Below are 16,054 nucleotides of genomic sequence, written 5' to 3' on the forward strand. Positions count from 1 at the left end.
AGGTCGGCAGTTTGAATCCCTGTGACGGGGAGAGCTCCCGTTGCTCGGTCCCTGCTCCTGCCAACCTAGCAGTTCAAAAGCACGTCAAAGTACAAGTAGATAAATAGGTACCGCTCCGGTGGGAAGGTAAACAGCGTTTCCGTACGCTGCTCTGTTTCGCCAGAAGCAGCTCAGTCATGCCGGTCAAATGACCCGGAAGCTGTACGCCGGCTCCCTCGGCCAATAAAATGAGTTGAGCACCACAACCCCAGAGTTGGCCATGAATGGACCTAATGGTCAGGGATCCCTTTGCTGGGATTCCTGCATTGCAGGGGGTTGGACTAGATGACTCTGGGGGTCCCTTCCAACTCTACAATTCTATGATTCTATTGTGGTTGCTAGCAAGACACGATGATTATGTTCTGTGCCCACGGTTGCGAGGCAGCAATGCTTCTGAATACCAGTTGCTGGAACTCTGGTGGTAAAACAGTGAAATTAACTAAATGACAAAATGCCCTTTTAATAGCATCCCCAAGCCTGCCATTCATTTCTTTAACTTATATCCTGCCCTTCTTCCCAGAGGAGCACAAGTTGGCAAACAGCAAGTGATAAAATAAAAAATAAAAACAATTCTGATATAGATGTAGACTGGGAAAGACCAAAAAGTTCATTAAAAAAGGAAGGTGGGGTTGAGGTGGTATGCTTCATCCTACCCAATGGTAGGGCTGGTCCTTTGTGAATCTTACAGAGTAGTATTGGCCATGGATGAAATAGCAGTAAGTGTATGTTTCATTATGTAATCTGGTATAATTACCCATTGCGCTGTAACTTCATATTTCAGAATTCCAGGGTGCTTTTCACCATAATTAACAAGATAGAAGATAATCCCATCAAGAATGGCTGTATAACCCATTGCCAGAGAAAATTATAGCATAAACTCTGTTTTTCGAAGATAGGAATAGATTTTAAAATATGCGGCGTGCTCACAGTGGCCAAAAATAAAACTGAAATGGAACGACATCTGGATTTTTAAGGAAGTGGGAGTGGATGGGATTGCTGACAGTAGTTCGTAAAGTGTGCAACCAGCTTTTCTGACACCAGTTTGTCTGAATGAGAAGAGATTCTGTTGAGATATGATAGGAGAATGGAGAATAACAGGTGTGTGAAATACTTAAAAAAAGAAAAACACTGACAGTTCAACAATTCTGGAAAATACCTTTGACAAAGAGCTGAAAGAAATGCTGGGGTGCACGTTTTTAAAATGCAAACTTCAGCGAGGTATTTGTGTAATTATTTGCTGGGATCAGAGTAGATGTGAAGGGATTTTAACCCTTCTTTAACTCAGTCTCTTTCCCACATCCCATCCCATAATATAAGAAGGAGCCTGCTGGATCCCATCAAAATCCAGCACCGTCTAGTCCTCCCAGTGGAGTGTTTTCTACTTTTCTACCCACCAAATGAAATTTCCACAGAATCTTGAAATAAAGGGAGGGGGAGAGAAGAAAGAGAATATCTGTGCAATTTTGCCACTACGAATGATTTGAAAATCGGAGTAGGTAAACTCATAACTTGAGCAATTTAAAGCTTGGCAAACTCCAGGAATAAAAGAACACAGGGTGAAGTTATTTTTTAATTAAATTAGGCTTTACTGTTCTAATCCAGTAAAACAAGAGGGGCTATTTTTAGTAACTAACATCATTTTATTAAGTGGTAGCCAAATCCAATGCAAACTCATGAGGCCTTTTTGTTGTTTTTGTTTAAAGTACTACTCAATTGAAGAAGCAAATTCCCCGCCCCCTCTCAGATCCCTTGGGTAGTACAAAATGGTGGATGCTGGTCTTTCAAACAGCAGAAAAAGTTGTTGCATTTCCCTCAACTAAAAAGAAAGAAAGATAAAATCTAGAACTCTACTGCCCTCCTAAAGAACAGATGGATCAGCTTTAGTTGTTGTTGTTTAGTCGTTTAGTCGTGTCCGACTCTTCGTGACCCCATGGACCAGAGCATGCCAGGCACTCCTGTCTTCCACTGCCTCCCGCAGTTTGGTCAAACTCATGTTTGTAGCTTCGATAACACTGTCCAACCATCTCGTCCTCTGTCGTCCCCTTCTCCTTGTGCCCTCAATCTTTCCCAACATCAGGGTCTTTTCCAAAGAGTCTTCTCTTCTCATGAGGTGGCCAAGGTACTGGAGCCTCAGCTTCAGGATCTGTCCTTCCAGTGAGCACTCAGGGCTGATTTCCTTCGGAATGGAGAGGTTTGATCTTCTTGCAGTCCATGGGACTCTCAAGAGTCTCCTCCAGCACCAGAATTCAAAAGCATCAATTCTTCGGCGATCAGCCTTCTTTATGGTCCAGCTCTCACTTCCATACATCACTACTGGGAAAACCATGGCTTTAACTATACGGACCTTTGTTGGCTGCAGAGAATATAATCAATCTGATTTCGATGCTGCCCATCTGGTGATGCCCATGTGTAGAGTCGTCTCTTGTGTTGTTGGAAAAGAGTGTTTGTGATGACCAGCTTGTTCTCTTGGCAGAACTCTATTAGCCTTTGCCCTGCTTCGTTTTGAATTCCAAGGCCAAACGTGCCAAGCTGCATGATCTGGTTAAACAAATCTCCCTTAAATGTGTGCTGTTGCACACCCTTAATGGCTTGGCCAGATGCAAGTCCACTCTGGAAGAAGGTGTGGATTCATCTGGTGAGCTCCAGAAGTTTTGACTTGAGCCAGAGATGATTCTGCTTAGCCTCAGTAATGTTCCCATAAAGCTAGTAACTATTGCACAGCCTTTTTCAGAACAATTAATACTCTGTCCTCTCTAATTCTGTTTGCTTTCACGGTCTTTCCACTATCTCCAAGGATTTGGATCGCACTGGCTGAATTTAGTATGTTTTAGTCACATCACAACCTTGAGAAGAGCCTCAAACGAACTGAGCCATTGTTAATTTCGTGTTGGTTGTGACAAGTATATATTTTAAAGCTGTTGAAGGGCAGAAACAACTGTAATATAAAAGGGACTCCCAGTCTCTCCTGCCCTCTTCCTGCCTAGCCTTCCTCCTACTACAGTGGTACCTCAGGTTAGGAATTTAATTCGTTCTGGAGGTCCGTTCTTAACCTGAAACTGTTCTTAACCTGTTCTTAACTTTATCTAATGGGGGCTCCTGCTGCTGCCGTGCCGCCGGAGCACGATTTCTGTTCTCATCCTAAAGCAAAGTTCTTAACCCGAGGTAATATTTCTGGGTTAGCGGAGTCTGTAACCTGAAGCGTATGTAACCTGAAGTGTATGTAACCTGAGGTACCACTGTATTGCAGTTTGATAGCTGGATGCACATTGTTGAGAGACAATGGAGTGTGCCTCCGGGGGTGAAGTCGCAACGGCTGTGTTAGCAGCACCGAAGTGACCTCCCTGGGACGCAAGCCTGGGCAGTGTGTGGTCCAAAAGAAAGCAGAGCAATATGTTTGGCACCAGCTTGACTGAAGGAATTGCCGGAAAGAGGCATACAAGGTGATATCCAACTGTCTTGTTGTCGTTTAGTCGTGTCCGACTCTTCGTAACCCCATGGACAGAGCTAGGCACTCCTGTCTCCCACTGCCTCCCACAGTTTGGTCAAACTCAGGCTGGTAGCTTCAAGAACACTGTCCAACCATCTCGTCCTCTGTTGTCTCCTTCTCCTTGTGCCCTCATTCTTTTCCAACATCAGGGTCTTTTCCAGGGAGTCTTCTCTTCTCATGAGGTGGCTAAAGTACTGGAGCCTCAGCTTCAGGATCTGTCCTTCCAGTGAGCACTCAGGGCTGATTTCCTTCAGAATAGAGAGGTTTGATCTTCTTGCAGTCCATGGGACTCTCAAGAGTCTCCTCCAGCACCAGAATTCAAAAGCATCCATTCTTGGGCGATCAGCCTTCTTTATGGTCCAGCTCTCACTTCCATACATCACTACTGGGAAAACCATAGCTTTAACTATATGGCCCTTTGTTGGCAAGGTGATGTCTCTGCTTTTTAAGATGCTGTCTAGGTTTGTCATTGCTTTTCTCCCAAGAAGCAGGCGTCTTTTAATTTCATGACTGCTGTCACCATCTGCAGTGATCATGGAGCCCAAGAAAGTAAAATCTCTCACTGCCTCCATTTCTTCCTCTTCTATTTGCCAGGAGGTGATGGGCCCAGTGGCAATGATCTTAGTCTTAGGGTATATCAGTCCTGGAGGTTTTGTTAAATATGATTAGAAAGGACCAGTTGGTTAAAGGAGTTCAGGTCGGAGTCAGACATTATAAACTAAGAGCATTTGCAGATGACCTAGTTTTGACTTTACAACAGCCAGACATTAGTACCAAAAGAGTGTTGGAATTAATTGAAATATTTGGTCAAGTAGCAGGATTTAAATTGAATAAACAGAAAACAAAGGTTTTGGAGAAAAATTTAACAATGGAAGAAAGAGAGAGGTTTCAGAGTGAAACAGGTTTGGAAATAACGAAAAAAGTGAAATACCTGGGGGTAAATTTAACATCTAAGAATCTGAATTTATTTAAAGACAATTATGAAAAATGTTGGTCAGAAGTAAAGAAAGATTTAGAAACATGGTCAAGGTTGAAATTGTCCTTGTTAGGTCAAATTGCTACTATTAAGATGAATGTATTGCCTAGAATGCTTTTTTTGTTTCAGAACTTACAAATTCTGGACAAGATGGATTGTTTCAAGAGGTGGCAGAAAGATATATCAAAATTTGTCTGGCAGGGCAAAAAGCCCAGAATTAAGTTTAAGATTTTAACTGATGCAAAGGATAGAGGGGGATTTGCCCTGCCGGACTTAAGATTATACTACGAAGCAGCAGCTTTCTGCTGGCTGAAAGACTGGCTACTTCTTGAGAACACAGACATCTTAGATTTGGAAGGATATGATAATTGTTTTGGTTGGCATGCATACTTATGGTATAACAAGGCAATGGTGTACAAAGGTTTTAAAAACCATACTGTTAGAAAAGCATTATATAATGTTTGGAGCAGATACAAAGATTTACTGGAAACTAAAACTCCCAGGTGGTTGTCACCAATGGAAGCCAAGGGGGTGAAAAAACTTAATATGGATTCTAAATGGCCAAAATATTGTGAAATCTTAGAATATGAAGGTGAAAGGGTAAAGCTTCAGAGTTATGAAAAACTAAAGTCCAAAGTTCGAGATTGGCTGCATTACTATCAGATAAATGAGACATTTAAAGAGGACAGGAAAATAGGATTTCAGAAGGAGAGGTCAAAGTTAGAAACGGAACTGTTAGAACCCAATACTAAGAATCTGTCAAGAATGTATAATTTGCTGCTTAAATGGAATACACAGGAGGAAACGGTGAAATCAGCTATGATTAAATGGGCACAGGATATCGGTCATGACATTATGTTTGCTGACTGGGAACAGTTATGGACCACTGGTGTTAAGTTTACGGCATGTAATGCCTTAAAAGAAAATATAATGAAAATGATCTACAGGTGGTACATGACCCCAGTCAAGCTTGCAAGAATTTACCATTTGCCCAATAATAAATGTTGGAAATGTAATGAGAATGAAGGTACCTTTTATCACCTATGGTGGACCTGCCTGAGGGTGAAAGCATTCTGGGAAATGATCTATAATGAAATTAAGAAAGTCCTTAAATGGACATTTACTAAGAAACCAGAGGCTTTTCTCCTGGGCATGGTTGGCCAATTGGTGCCAAAGAAGGATAGGACTTTCTTTATGTATGCTACTACTGCAGCAAGAATTCTTCTGGCAAAGTATTGGAAGATGCAAGAACTACCTACTCTTGAAGAATGGCAGACAAAGGTGATTGACTTCATGGGACTGGCAGAGATGACCGGCAGAATTCGTGACCAGGGGAAAGAGGCAGTGGAAGAAGACTGGAAGAAATTTAAAATATATCTTAAAAACTGTTGTAAAATTGAGGAGTGTTAAGATGTCAAGGGGTAAGAAGCAGAGAACTACAGCTGTAATTAACAAATTTATGGGAATTTAATGAAGGGAACTAAATGGATAAATTGACTAAAGGGTTGCTAAAAAATTTTAAAATAAGGATGCAGCGAAAGGGAGGTAAGGGGAAGTCGATTGAAAGAAGTTACAAGAAAATAAGATTATGAATTTATTTATGTTTGATTTGTTTATGTTTGTTTGTATTTTGTGATGTGTTTGTTTTTTAATTATGTGTTTTAAAAACTGAATAAAAATTATTATAAAAAAAATAAAAAAAAATGATCTTAGTCTTAGGGACTCCAAATTTCTGTAGCATTTACTCCTTAGCCTTTTCTTCTCCCAAAGGTATCCTGCAAGGCAGCAGAGGTTTAGGATCAGAGTTTTCCTTCTCCTAGATGGGCTACCTTCCCAGGTTGATGAGCCCCATCTGCCCCTCACTTCCCTCTACAGCATGTGCAGAAACCGCCTTCTTGACCATTGGTCCCACTATTGGTCTTGTCCACTCAATGTGCCAGAGCCTGGTTTTGCATGCTTTAGTCATCTTGTCCACATTGCTTGTAAAATTCATTTGCCACCTTGCTGCTTCTCTTTCCACACAAACCATCCTTGCCTTCTAAGCAAGATGGGCAGCTTTTAAGCCTTGCTTCCTGGGCTCCAGAATGCTTTTGCAAGAGCTCATGATCCCTGAATATCCTTGTGAGAGCGTCCCAGAGTCTGGTAAGAAAAAGGGTTTCCTCCTGTGTGTGTTTCTTTGTGGCTGATTAGCTGTTCTCCCAGTGCAAAGGTCAGAGGGGGCAGGGTTTCTGTTGAGGTAGGTGATTAGCTGTGGGAGGAGCTTATCAGAGCTTGCAGGGCAGCGGCGCTCGCCTAGCGGCACGCGTAGTTTAATCCATCTTTAGATTTAGGGGAGCTAGTCTCAAACGTTTGTCAGGGGAGACCTAGGGTTTTTTGGGTGGGGAGTTATTTGTCCTGTCTGCACGCTTCTTATGATGGAGGACCGCTGTAGCCACCCCCAACGACACATTCTCAAGATGGAGAGTGAGGGAACAGCTGCAGTCGCCTGCGGTTCCTGCACAATGTTTGCCATCTTGCCAAAGGTTGCAGGTAGCTTTACCTGCAGCAATTGCATGTTGATTGCCCTCTTAAAAGACAAAGTCCAGCAACTGGAGGAACGTGTAGCTACGCTCCAAAGAATTAGAGAGCTGGAGCTCTTCTTGGAAGCAACAGAGCACACCATCTCCACCAAGGAGGAGACAGGGGACTCCCCTGAGAAGGAGGCTAGTTCACCAACACAGGAGCCAGATATATGGAGAAACGTGACTCAAAGAAGTAGGAAGCCCGGGGTTCGCTCTGATTGTTTAGAAATACACAATCGCTTTGAGGTCCTCTCCCCTAGCATGGAAGACGAAGAGCAGACTCCGTTTGAGGATCTCTCCCTCATTACAGTCGATCAGGTATATGAAGACGAGAAGCAAAGTCAGTCCTCAGGGAACGTGCAGGCGACCTTGGAACGGACAGCTCACGGAAGAACCCTGACCAAACCTAAGAGGAGGCGTGTAGTGGTGATAGGGGATTCCCTACTGAGGGGAACAGAAGCAGTGATCTGTGGGCCTGACAAGATGTCTCGGGAAGTGTGCTGTCTCCCCGGGGCTAAGATCCAAGATGTAACTGAACGACTGCAAGGAATCATAAAACCCACTGACAAATACCCCTTCCTCTTGGTTCATGTGGGAACCAATGACACTGCAAGCAATAGCCTCCAGAAGATCAAAAGAGACTATGAGGCTCTGGGCAGGAAATTGAAGCAATTAAATGCACAAATTGTCATCTCATCTGTCCTCCCAGTTGAACGACGTGGCCCGGGGAGAGAGAGAAAAATAGTGGAAGTGAACAGCTGGCTTCGAAAATGGTGTAAACAGGAACGGTTTGGATTCTTAGATCACGGACAGCAGTTTCTTGAAGATGGACTTCTGGCAAGCGATGGGCTGCACCTCACAACGGTTGGGCGGAATGTTTTTGCCAAAAATCTCAGAAACCTCATCAGGAGGGCTTTAAACTGACTAATGTGGGGGAGGGAGACAGTGCTCCTGAAGGTAGGAGTCCAAATGTCATAGACCGAATGGAGCAAACAGCACGCAGACCTAGTGATGGGAGGAAAAAATCCTTAAATAAGAGACACGGGGGAATGATTAATGGACTTCAATGTCTGTACACTAATGCGCAAAGCATGGGTAATAAACAAGATGAGCTTGAGCTCTTGGTACAGCAAACTAAATATGACATAATAGGCATCACTGAAACCTGGTGGGATAAGTCCCACGACTGGAATGTAATAATGGAGGGATACAATCTATTTCAGAGAAACAGACCAGACAAGAAAGGAGGAGGAGTGGCGTTATATGTCAGGGATGTGTATACCTGTGAAGAGATCCAAGATTTAGAACCTCAAAGCCAAAGTGAGAGCATTTGGGTCAAAATTAAGGGAGAGAAGAATAACAGGGACCTCATTGTGGGAGTTTACTATAGATCCCCAAGCCAAACGGAGGACATAGATGATGCCTTCCTGGAACAGATGGCCAAGCATGCAAAAGGAAGGGAAATAGTAGTAATGGGGGACTTCAATTACCCGGATATTTGCTGGATGTCAAACTCAGCCAAGAGCATAAGGTCAAACAGATTCCTCACTGGCCTTGCAGACAACTTCATTGTCCAGAAAGTGGGAGAAGCAACAAGAGGAACAGCCATTTTAGATCTGGTCCTAACCAATGTCGATGACCTGGTTAGTGGGGTAGAAGTGGAAGGATCATTAGGCGCGAGTGATCATGCTCTTCTGAAGTTTACTATACAGCGGAAAGGAGCAGCCAAGCATACTAGGACTCAATTTCTTGACTTTAAGAAAGCCGACTTCATAAAACTTAGGGAAGTGCTGGGTGAGATCCCATGGACTGTAATACTAAAAGGAAAGGGAGTTCATGATGGCTGGGAGTTTGTTAAGAGGGAGATAGTAAAAACACGACTTCAGGCAATACCAATGAGACGGAAACATGGAAGGTGCCTAAAGAAGCCAGGGTGGCTATCTAAAGAACTTTTAACTGAGTTAAGATTAAAAAAGGATGTGTACAAAAAATGGAAAAGGGGGGAAACCACCAAAGAGGAATTCAAACAAATAGCCAGCACGTGTAGACACAGAGTCAGAAAAGCTAAAGCACAGAATGAACTCAGGCTTGCTAGAGAGGTTAAAAGCAACAAAAAAGGCTTTTATGGGTATGTTCGTAGCATAAGGAAGAACAAAGAAACAGTGGGGTCGCTCAGAGGAGAAGATGGTGAAATGCAAACAGGGGATACAGAAAGGGCTGAACTCCTCAATGCCTTCTTTGCCTCAGTCTTCTCCGATAAAGAAAACAATGCCCGACCTGAAGAATTTGGAGCAAATGATTCAGCAGAGGAAACACAGCCCAGAATAACTAAGGAGATAGTACAGGAATACTTGGCTAGTTTAGATGTATTCAAGTCTCCAGGGCCAGATGAACTACATCCAAGAGTATTAAAAGAACTGGCAGATGTGATCTCAGAACCACTGGCACTCATCTTTGAGAATTCCTGGAGAACAGGCGAAGTCCCGGCAGACTGAGGAGGACAAATGTTGTCCCTATTTTCAAAAAGGGGAAAAGAGAGGACCCAAATAATTACCGCCCAGTCAGTCTGACATCAATACCAGGGAAGATTCTGGAGCAGATCATTAAGCAAACAGTCTGTGAGCACCTAGAAAGGAATGCTGTGATCACCAATAGTCAGCATGGATTTCTGAAAAATAAGTCATGTCAGACTAACCTGATCTCGTTTTTTGACAGAATTACAAGCCTGGTAGATGAAGGGAACGCAGTGGATGTAGCCTACCTTGATTTCAGCAAGGCATTTGACAAGGTGCCCCATGATATTCTTGTAAAGAAGCTGGTAAAATGCGGTCTTGACTATGCTACCACTCAGTGGATTTGTAACTGGCTGACTGACCGAACCCAAAGGGTGCTCATCAATGGTTCCTCTTCATCCTGGAGAAGAGTGACTAGTGGGGTGCCACAGGGTTCTGTCTTGGGCCTGGTCTTATTCAACATCTTTATCAACGACTTGGATGATGGACTCAAGGGCATCCTGATCAAATTTGCAGATGACACCAAACTGGGAGGGGTGGCTAACACCCCAGAGGACAGGATCACACTTCAAAACGACCTTGACAGATTAGAGAACTGGGCCAAAACAAACAAGATGAATTTTAATAGGGAGAAATGTAAAGTATTGCACTTGGGCAAAAAAAATGAGAGGCACAAATACAAGATGGGTGACACCTGGCTTGAGAGCAGTACATGTGAAAAGGATCTAGGAGTCTTGGTTGACCACAAACTTGACATGAGCCAACAGTGTGACGCGGCAGCTAAAAAAGCCAATGCAATTCTGGGCTGCATCAATAGGAGTATAGCATCTAGATCAAGGGAAGTAATAGTGCCACTGTATTCTGCTCTGGTCAGACCTCACCTGGAGTACTGTGTCCAGTTCTGGGCACCACAGTTCAAGAAGGACACTGACAAACCGGAACGTGTCCAGAGAAGGGCAACCAAAATGGTCAAAGGCCTGGAAACGATGCCTTATGAGGAACGGCTAAAGGAGCTGGGTATGTTTAGCCTGGAAAAGAGGAGGTTAAGGGGTGATATGATAGCCATGTTCAAATATATAAAAGGATGTCACATAGAGGAGGGAGAAAGGTTGTTTTCTGCTGCTCCAGAGAAGCAGACACGGAGCAATGGTTCCAAACTACAAGAAAAAAGATTCCACCTAAACATTAGGAGGAACTTCCTGACAGTGAGAGCTGTTCGACAGTGGAATTTGCTGCCGAGGAGTGTGGTGGAGTCTCCTTCTTTGGCGGTCTTTAAGCAGAGGCTTGACGACCATATGTCAGGAGTACTCTGATGGCGTTTCCTGCTTGGCAGGGGGTTGGACTCGATGGCCCTTGTGGTCTCTTCCAACTCTATGATTCTATGATTCTATGATTCTATGAAGAAAGGCAGATAGCTTATAAGCTCTTTCTGCACCAGAAAAACCTAGTGCAAAAGGAGCTCTTAAGCTTTCTGCTTTGCATGCAATTAATTTATGGGATTTCAACTGGACGGCTTTCTTTTTTAAAAAAAAAATAATATTTTTATTAATTTTACAACAATTGAACATCACATGAAAAAGAAAAACCATACATCAAAACCTTACAACAACTCTATAGACAATCCACATTGAATCCAAAACCTGGGACTACTAGAATCCCCTGACTTCCCTCCACCCCCACTGGGTTCCCTTGTTCTATGTTGTTCATGCATGTCCATAAATTCAACTGGCCAGCTTTCAAGGGCTTAAGGTTGAAATTGCAAAAGTTGTTGTTGTTTTATTTTTATTTGCATTTTCAAAAACAGGAACAGAGAGCACAAATTATTTGCACGCAAGATGCAATCGTATTTTATTCAAAACTGATCCAGTGATCTAGGGTGTGTGTGTTTGTGTGTGTAGGAAGGATTTTTTTAATAACATATAACAGATATTATATGCTGGCAGTAGTTTGCTCCTAGAAGCAATCTAGCTACTGTGTTCTGCACTGACTGCAGCCTCCAAGCCAACCTCAAGGGTAGCCCCAATACAACCCTTTCCTGCCCCATACTGTTCATTTCCTCGCTACCCTGCTCTGATTTTTGTTAACTAGTTAATCTGAGTTGCAGCACCTGCATGCAAAGCTCAGTGGGTTAGAGCCTGGTGTTGATAACTCCGTGGTTGCAGGTTCAATCTCCGTATGGGACAGCTGCATATTCCTTCATTTCAAGGGGGACCTCAGGGTCCCTTCCAACTCTATGAATCTCAGACTGAGTTAACTTTTGCTGCTGACTCAGTTTCCATCATCTTGCAGAGGCATCCCATGGGAACATGACCTGGGTGCGCCGGGGCTCTAGAATGCCAATGAGCCATTGTCACGTCTTTACACACAAATGCTGAAGGGGTTCTGGAGTGCCGAGTGCACAGGGAGAACGAGCAACGACTGGTCTCGGTGTTCTGCTTCAAACTTGAGTTGAGAGTAAGAGTTAAGCCTAGTTTCGAAGTCAGCTGCCTGGTGATCATTTCTCCTCTTGAGTTCCTGTTGTCTTTATTGAGCCTGGAACTCTGGAAGGTTAAAACTGAAACCAGACTGTTCTCTCTCTCTTTTTTTACTGTTTATATTACTGAGTTCTAGCAAACATGACTTCTTTCTGGCATGGTGCCGTAGATTGGTGAACAGGCCTAGCCGTGTGTTGTATGTAATTATGAGATTTATAATCCTGTTACTGCTCTCTGGATGCCCAGAAAAAGCCAACACAGATTCAGTAAACCATATGTATGTGAGCAGACATCTTAAGACTTGGACAGATTTTTCTTTCTTCCTTTTTGACTGCTGCTTTTCACAAGGATAGGTGCAAAAAGAACATGTTTAATTGGGTTTTTGGAAACTGTATTACATTTATGGAGCCTCTGTGAGCCATGCAGATTGAAATGGTTCGTATTGGGAGTTCTGCAATAGAAAAGGGGCAAGCAGCGAGAGACGTGTGAATCAAATGTGGCCCGATGATGCTGGGAGCATCCTCTGGTGTTCTTTCGGCAAGTGTCCTTAATGTTATTTTGGTAGATTGCATAACATATAAGTCCACAGTTGCACTGGAAGCCAAACCTTGCTTCTCCTAAGCAGATTCACTTTGTTAAATAGGCGCTTTCCCTTTTTAATAAACCTGAGTTTCTTTATATCTTTCCTTTCTAGTGGAAAGGGAAAATGTGCAGAAAAGGACTTTTACCCGTTGGATAAACCTACATTTGGAAAAGGTAAGCCTGCTGAACAAATTAGCCCATTCAAATATTATAGACACACCTTTCTATCTTGGCTTTTGGCATTTTGGATGTATATTTTTGGGACCCACCTTATCTCTGTGATTTTAAGTTGTTTAAAACTGTTTTGAATATAATGTTTTAATTGTTGTAACCTGCCCTGGGACCTTAGGATGAAGGGCAGATAAATAACAACAGCAATAACAAACCAATAATCATTTTTTAAAATTGCAGTTATTGAAAAGTGGATGAGAAAGGATAGGGGTTCATATTATTCCTTAAATATTTATTATCTGTTGATACATTTGCAGGTGGTCTGGATGGCCATTGAGGTCCTTTCCAACTGAGTGCCTATCATGGACTGGTTGGACACAGAGAAGTGGTGGGAGGAGCCAGCTGGGAAACCCCCAAAGGAAGAAAACTCAGAGCCTGGGGATTGGTGGTGGAACGATGATGAGTGGTCAGAGGGAGAAGACTGGGAGGTGGAGGTGTTGGAAGCTGAAGAGGTGACAGGGCTTAGTGAACAGGGAGAGTTTGTGGCAGAGAGAAGTTCAGAATCAGAAGCTTCATCAGGCTAGTGAAAGGAGAGAGGTGAAGAGGCAGAGATGAGTCATGCTGGTGAAGAGTCACGGGTATCTCCACTTTCCCCATGACTCCCAGAACCAGAAGAAGCATGAAATGGGAGGAGCAAAAACAGGCATGCAGGTATAGTCTCTGATTGCTTGTCCTGAAGCAGTGGAGACATAGACAACCGTGGGGAGGGGGGGGACCTTCAGTCTCAGAACTGATTTCATGGAGTAAGACCTACAGGGAATGAGCTTCTGTGCTCTTTAGGTCTGACACTCCGCTGAGTCTATGAAGACAATGTTTGCAAATAACGAGTTGACTCCAATTTTGAAGTGTGTGATTTACTGTTTAGCTCGCCCTGTGACAGAGCCAAAGGTCACCTTTCTCAATCCTGTACCCTTTTCTTTCTTCACAGTGCAGCCCCCCTCTGGAAGTGAAAGATTTGTTGGTTGATGTTAAAGATGGCAAAATTTTGATGGCTCTGCTGGAAGTTCTCTCAGGGCAAAATCTGGTAGGTGTAAACCTTCGTTAACAGCCTCTGTCTGACATGGCTCTTAGCCAGGCCCTGATCTGGACAAGTGTCCCCTGTGGCTTCCCTTTCTTTCTGTGCGGCCTTGTGTTCAACTAGCTGGCCTCTTTGGTGGTTGCTCCAGCCCGGCTGTCCTGCTCCTATGGGGCTAGGGCAGAAATGGTGGGTCACTGACCTAGCCCAGGCAGTTGGTGCAGGGGGATGCCAGTCTTGTGGAAGGAATGAGGTCTGGATCCAATGGCTCTTCATGGCCAATGACAGTGTGAGGTTTGCGGGTGGTGGGTGAGTCAAGTTTCTCTGCTCATCCTCTGAAGAGATACCTCCATTCTGAGGTCCAGGCAGAGCTGAACACTCACAGTTACTGCTTTCCCAGCATTTGTGATAAAATTGAGCCTTTTCAACACCCAAGGACCACATCAGAAATATATCTTGAGGTGGGCAGCTGCAGCCAGTCTGTATATCCTAGTTGCATGTGGTTCATAGAAAGTACAGTGGTACCTCAGGTTAAGTACTTAATTCGTTCCGGAGGTCCGTTCTTAACCTGAAACTGTTCTTAACCTGAAGTACCACTTTAGCTAATGGGGCCTCCTGCTGCTGCCACGCTGCCGGAGCCCAATTTCTGTTCTTATCCTGAAGCAAAGTTCTTAACCTGAAGCACTATTTCTGGGTTAGCAGAGTGTGTAACCTGAAGTGTATGTAACCTGAAGTGTATGTAACCCGAGGTACCACTGTACATGGACGCAGCCAGTGTTGGCAATTATATTATAACTGCAGTCATAGAATCATAGAATTTCAGAGATGGAAGGGACCCTGAGGGTCATCTAGTTCAACCCCCTGCAATGCAAGAATCTCAACTGAAGCATTCATGACAGGTGGCCAGACAACCTCTGCTTAAAAACCTCCAAGGAAGGAAAGTCGCCATCATCTTCTGAGAGAGCCTGTTCCACTGTTGAACAGCTCTTGCTGTCAGAAGGTTCTTCCTGAAGTCAGAATCTCCTTTCTTGTAACTTGAAGCCATTGGTTTGAGTCCTACCCTCCAGAGCAGGAGAAAACAAGCTTGCTCCATCTTCCATTTGACAAGATGGCTATCTTATATCCTCCCAATTTTCCAGGCTAAACATACCCAACCTCCGCAAGCATTCCTCGTAAGGCTTGGTTTCCAGACCTTTGATAATCTCAGTCGCTCTCCTCTGCAAACGTTCCAGCTTGTCTTACTGGTGTTTACCTCCTGGTAGATGTGCTCAGAATTAGCTCAGTAGAGCCTGCGCTGTCTGGCAATGGCTTTCCAGGGTTTCAGGCAGTGGGTTTGAAACTGGGACCTTTTGCATGCAAAGTGGATGCCACAGCATTTCCCCCTTCAATAATGCACTTTAAAAAGCACTAATTGGCTTACTTCCCTCCTTTTTTTAGCTGCATGAATACAAGCCCTCAACCCATCGTATTTTTCGACTGAACAATATCGCAAAAGCCCTCAAGTTTTTGGAGGACAGCAATGTAAGTAATTCGAAAGCTGCTGAATTGTTTTTCACTTCTCCCAGTGCAATCTCTCTCTCTCCAAAAGGAGGAATGTGTAAGCTGAAGGAATTATGTTTTGTTTAAAGTTGCGTCTGAAAGGCTCCATACAGTATGCACAAGGAGGGGTTCCTCTCAACACAAATTATTATTTTAATGTCGTAATGTTCAACTGGATTAAAGGATCAAGAGGCCAATATTAAAAGAAAATAAAAGAAATGACTGGGTTCAGCAACCTTTAAGCAGCTGGGCTCAAGTTGCTCTGAAGGTTAGTGATTTGAGTCATCTGACTTTCCCTTCCCCCCCAAAAAATGATTTCAGCATCACATGTTCTATATTTCTCTGCCCAATTTATAGCAAGAGATCATTTGAGCTTTCTTCAAAGAAAGATGGAAACGGTTACTCTAGAATTCTGCAAGGTCTGGGGTTGTGTAACGATGTGGGGGGGATGCCACCCCACACTAGTGTTGCTATGCAGGCTGCCTTTGCATCAAGTGCAGAAGGAGGGATGTAGAAAGCTGTCTTATACTGAATCAGAAGATTGGTCCATCTCACTCAGCATTGTCAAAAGCTGCCCGGGATTGGGTTATCTCCCAGCACCAACTGGAGAAGCCAAGGATTGAACCTACAACCTTCT

At 43.7% G+C, this 16,054-nt stretch overlaps 1 protein-coding gene across 2 annotated transcripts in view; it reads left to right on the top strand.

Moving 5' to 3' along the window:
* Positions 1-16,054, top strand: part of CLMN (calmin) — an 87,203-nt gene that overhangs the window by 44,650 nt on the left and 26,499 nt on the right. Inside the window, exons 1-4 of one of the 2 annotated variants that reach the window (XM_081859805.1) lie at positions 11,935-12,030; positions 12,745-12,806; positions 13,792-13,887; positions 15,316-15,399. In XM_081859805.1, the coding sequence (XP_081715931.1) occupies position 12,030; positions 12,745-12,806; positions 13,792-13,887; positions 15,316-15,399 (243 nt within the window). In that variant the 5' untranslated portion in view covers positions 11,935-12,029. Of the gene's footprint in view, positions 1-11,934; positions 12,031-12,744; positions 12,807-13,791; positions 13,888-15,315; positions 15,400-16,054 lie in introns of those variants that run through there. The other variant, XM_081859804.1, reaches the window with a different exon arrangement.

The sequence above is a fragment of the Podarcis erhardii genome (genome assembly GCF_964252035.2).
Source record: "Podarcis erhardii genome assembly, chromosome: 1".
NCBI lineage: Eukaryota > Metazoa > Chordata > Lepidosauria > Squamata > Lacertidae > Podarcis > Podarcis erhardii.